General features: G+C 46.2%; 1 protein-coding gene across 1 annotated transcript; it reads right to left on the reverse strand.

Moving 5' to 3' along the window:
* Positions 1-227: 227 nt before the first annotated feature.
* Positions 228-2,386, reverse strand: LOC128985020 (uncharacterized). Its single transcript, XM_054404394.1, has 2 exons — positions 684-2,386; positions 228-648 (listed from the first exon to the last, which is right to left on the reverse strand). The coding sequence occupies exons 1-2, from the start codon at positions 2,384-2,386 to the stop codon at positions 228-230; spliced, it is 2,124 nt and encodes a 707-aa protein (XP_054260369.1).
* Positions 2,387-4,141: the final 1,755 nt, after the last annotated feature.

Genomic DNA, 4,141 nt, shown 5'->3' on the forward strand with positions numbered 1-4,141 from the left:
ATCCAGCTTGTCCGTATTCCATCGGCGTGGTCCAGATCGTGATACAGGCGCCTGATTATGATGTTCATCCAGTATATCAAAAACGATGTACTGATGATCACTTGCCGTGAGGTCTTCGATGACTCTCCAGTTGGAGATCCGTGCTAGTAGTGATTCCGACGAGAAGGAGATATCGGGGATCGTACCTCTCATGCCGGGGCGCCGGAAAGTAGGCGTGTCGCCCTCGTTTAAGACGACAAGTCCGGCCCTGGCGGCAAAGTCCAGGATGTATTTCCCCGGGAGTTTGTAGAGGTCATACCCCACTCCACAGCCCTCGCATTAAAATCACCAGCAACAACGACATGCCCAACGGTACCCCGTACACTGTCTTCTAAGCGGTCAATCTTCAGACGGAATTCCCGAATTGGCTCGTTGGGGGTAAGGTAGACACTAAAAAACGTGACGTCCCTACACCTGACCCAAACGAAGCCTCGGCCGCGTCCGTGATCTCGCACTGGTGCTTCCGTGCTGTTTCGAACCCAACAAGCGGCAGTACCAAGAGAATCTGGGAACCAGAAGTGTGGGTCCCTGTCACGGTACTGCTCGCTGATCAGAAGGGTGTCCGCACCGATCTCTTGGGCCAGCTGATCTAAGAGGGAGTCAGCCGTTCTGGACCTCTCAAGGTTACCCTGGAGAATCCTCACTTCCTAGACCTAGCCTTCTCAAGGTCGAGTGCAGCCTTGAAAACACTGCATCGCCCAGCCCCTGGAATGTGACCTAATGAGGCGTCCTTTTGGCCTTTCTCTGCGCAGAGAAAACAACGCTCTGCTGCGGTACAGTTCTTCCTGTTGTGGCCCGAGCCGCCACACCTGAAACAATTCTTGGATAGGTCGGGTCCTTTACAGTTTCGGGAAGAGTGACCAAACCCGAGGCAGCGAAAGCATCGCGGTACAACCACCCTCCGTCTGAGCCTGCAATTGACCCATCCAATTCTCAGGTGTGTGAGATTAAGCAGCTTGCTGGCATCTTGGTTTCGCATTTCAGCGATAGCTATGCGTTGCTCGCTGCGGTTGGGCCGCGTAAGCCATACTTTAAGGGAGTCGGCATTTTGGATATCAGGGATGGCCTTGTTGATAGCCTCCCTGACTTCAGCCTCAGTCGAAAGACCGTCAAGGTCCCGGATCTCCACCGAGGTCCTAGGCTCGAGTTCCCGAACAGTACCGTGGTCCCCCAGAGCCTCTCTGACATTTGCAGCAAAAGCCACTCGGTCACCAGATTTCCCCAGCTCGAGGAGAACTTTCCCATTCTGGGTACACCTGATTGACTTAACAATCGTATCCGTCTCCTCTGGCTTGGCCTTAGACTTTAGTCGACCCAAGACTTCAGCAAAAGAGCGCCCCCCTAAGGGGTTGATCAGGATTGCCTCAGCCCTGGGCTTTCTCGGCCTGGGTTTCTTTGAAACAGGGGGGGCCTTTCCACGAACCTCCCTCGCCGGAGCAGGATCAGCAATCTTTCGATCTCTTGCTGCAGGTTCTTTGTTAGAGACAGCCTCCATTCGTCTCAATTTCCTCTTTTCTTTGCGGGAAAGCCTCTTCTCCCAGTTACCCACATTTGATGGTGCCACAGCAGAGTTCATAGAGCTGCTTCCGTCAACCGTTGGGAGAGAGGCAAGCTCCCTGGTCTGCTGAGGGCGCTTCTTTAGAGCTGGAGTGTGCTCAGTAGGGGGTGTCATCTGGGTGGCCCTGTCCTCGACCTTCTGCTCAACATCTGACAGAAGCTGATTGGCCAATTCAGGAAGATCGGGGCTCTCCGCTGGTGAGCTCCTTGCCCGTTTCCTTTGATTCCCGCCCTTGTCGTTCAGTTTAGGGGCTAAAACTTGGTTCACAAGCTCCCGTTCATTAACTAAAGCCTGTCTCATCAAGCCTTTAATTTCGAGAACTCGGGCAACCCGATCCTTCACCTTTGGGAGACCGTCCTTGATTGACCGGTTTACGTTGGTCCGGAGCTTCAAGGTTCCCTCCATATTATTGATGAGGTCCATCATCTCTACCAGGAGGTCAGACTCCTCCTCATCAGCATCGTCGTATTGTTGACGGTAACGCTGAAGTTCAGGATCCGACCTCTGGGGGCTGATTTTCGGCGCTGTACTTTCCAGGAGGGTTCCCGTCAACGCCGGTTCAACGTCTACTTTTCCTTCTCCACTTGTCAAAGGAGATCTTAGTGGGGGGAACTCATTTGAGCCCTTAAAGGTTGCAGGCGGTGGAGTTGCCTTAACGTTGTTCGCTGGTGGCGACCTCTTGACCTTGGAGCTACGCCCAAAAGGGCTCCACTCCTTTTCCGACTTCGATTTTTGCTCATTTGAGCTGCTGTTAAATAATGTGTTGGGTGGGGGGTTTTGACAAGCCATACATGTGTTTACCAGCGCATCGTGCGGCAAGAGACGGCCCGGATTTAGTCAGGAGCGGGTATACCCTCGGGGACAATCCCCTACCCCAGTTCCCCGGGGCCCGACCTCCGTTTGCCCAGCACCGGATACCTGACGTGCCGGGGGTCGCCTGTTGCAATGCAGAGCCCGACCTCTGCATCCATGCCGCACTTCCTGACCAAGGACCGAAGTGGCTGGCTCCTCACGACACACTGGGAATGCCCATCGGCAGTGCAGAGCACACATCAGCCCCTGCAACACAACAGAGGCACTCCCAGGGACTCCCAGTGAGGACGTCAGTCACCCTTTTAGTCGCCTCTTACGACAAGCCCGGGAGGGCTGCGATCCTATTCTAACCCCGAAACCGCAGGGGGCAAAACGGCTAAGATTAGTCAGTAACAAAGCTACACAGATAATCTCACTCCATTGTTTACTCCTGGCTTTTATTTAAGTAAGGATTATGTCAATGAGGATGACGTGTAGGATGATTTTTCCGTTAATTTATGTCTTTTCATGGGAAATTCCCTATGAAAAATCTTAATTTCAACAAGTTAAGAAAGGAAAAGCTTGTTGTAGCTTAATGTATCTAATTTATGATTTATGATGAGGACATATTTAAAAGTAAATTTAACAATCTCTTTTGAGTACTAATCCAATTTTAGGTTTGTTTTTAAATTAAACAAAAAAACAACGCAACGTATGATTTTTAACGTAAAGCTATGTAATCTGTTTTAATAATCTTTCGTCTTGGTTTGATTTTAGTTACCAAGCTCGAAGGCTTCTATACTAACTTACAAAAAGTGTTATAAATACATTTAGCGTAACAATTATTTATTGATATATGCTAATTTTTAAATAGTTTTATTCTACCCTGTACTATCCATTATTGTTTTTATATATAAATCAAAATAACATAGCTAATGCCTTTTATTTGGGAAATGTTTTAAATTGAACACCTATTAACACTGTTTGAATAGAGCCGGTACTATGTAATGTATATCAAAGGTAGAACCATCATTATACTGTCCTTTGATCAAATAAAATAATCAATTAACTCTGTATATGACATACAGTCAAAATAGACTAGTAGTCAGATAAGCAATATTACCACAACTTATAATATTATTTTAAAGCCGTTTTTTATGGTTAATAAACGGACATACATCTATATGAACATGTGATTTAATTTGTAAGAAATTTTAACTATTTTAAAAAGTAAACCACAAGAAACAAAACTATATTCAAGACCTCATTTCCCATGGGTAACATTCTCTCAAGTTCTTTTAGGCAGAGAAGATGTTTTATTTACTGAATCAAATTTACTATTGTGTAAGTTGGTAGTGATTTAATTATAAAAACAAGTAACACAAGTTAATCAACGTTTTTAAAAAGAAGTAACTAGTTTTCTTAAATGTGTTTCAGCATAGCGTAAAAGACATGAATCTTCGCTTAGCAAGGAAGCTATGCATCTTCTTGCCACCAATTAATCTTGAGCGGTTATTCATGGAGAGGAGCTTCTCCTTATTTTATAGTCATGAGCAAACCTTATCTTTTGAAACCTTGCTTCAAAGATTGTTGTTTAAACGGCCGCACCATCCTTCTGGCTCCTATTTTAAAAACACTTTCTAAACTAAGCCTGTTTGTATGAATCTTAGAGTGGTGGAGATAAAAGAAATCAATTCAACACAAGAGTATATTTAAATTATGCAATACAGGCATGTTAAAATTGAATATGCA

The sequence above is a fragment of the Macrosteles quadrilineatus genome, unplaced genomic scaffold (genome assembly GCF_028750875.1).
Source record: "Macrosteles quadrilineatus isolate MER2022 unplaced genomic scaffold, UCM_ALF_1.0 Scaffold_2__2_contigs__length_208266976, whole genome shotgun sequence".
Classification (NCBI taxonomy): Eukaryota; Metazoa; Arthropoda; class Insecta; order Hemiptera; family Cicadellidae; genus Macrosteles; species Macrosteles quadrilineatus.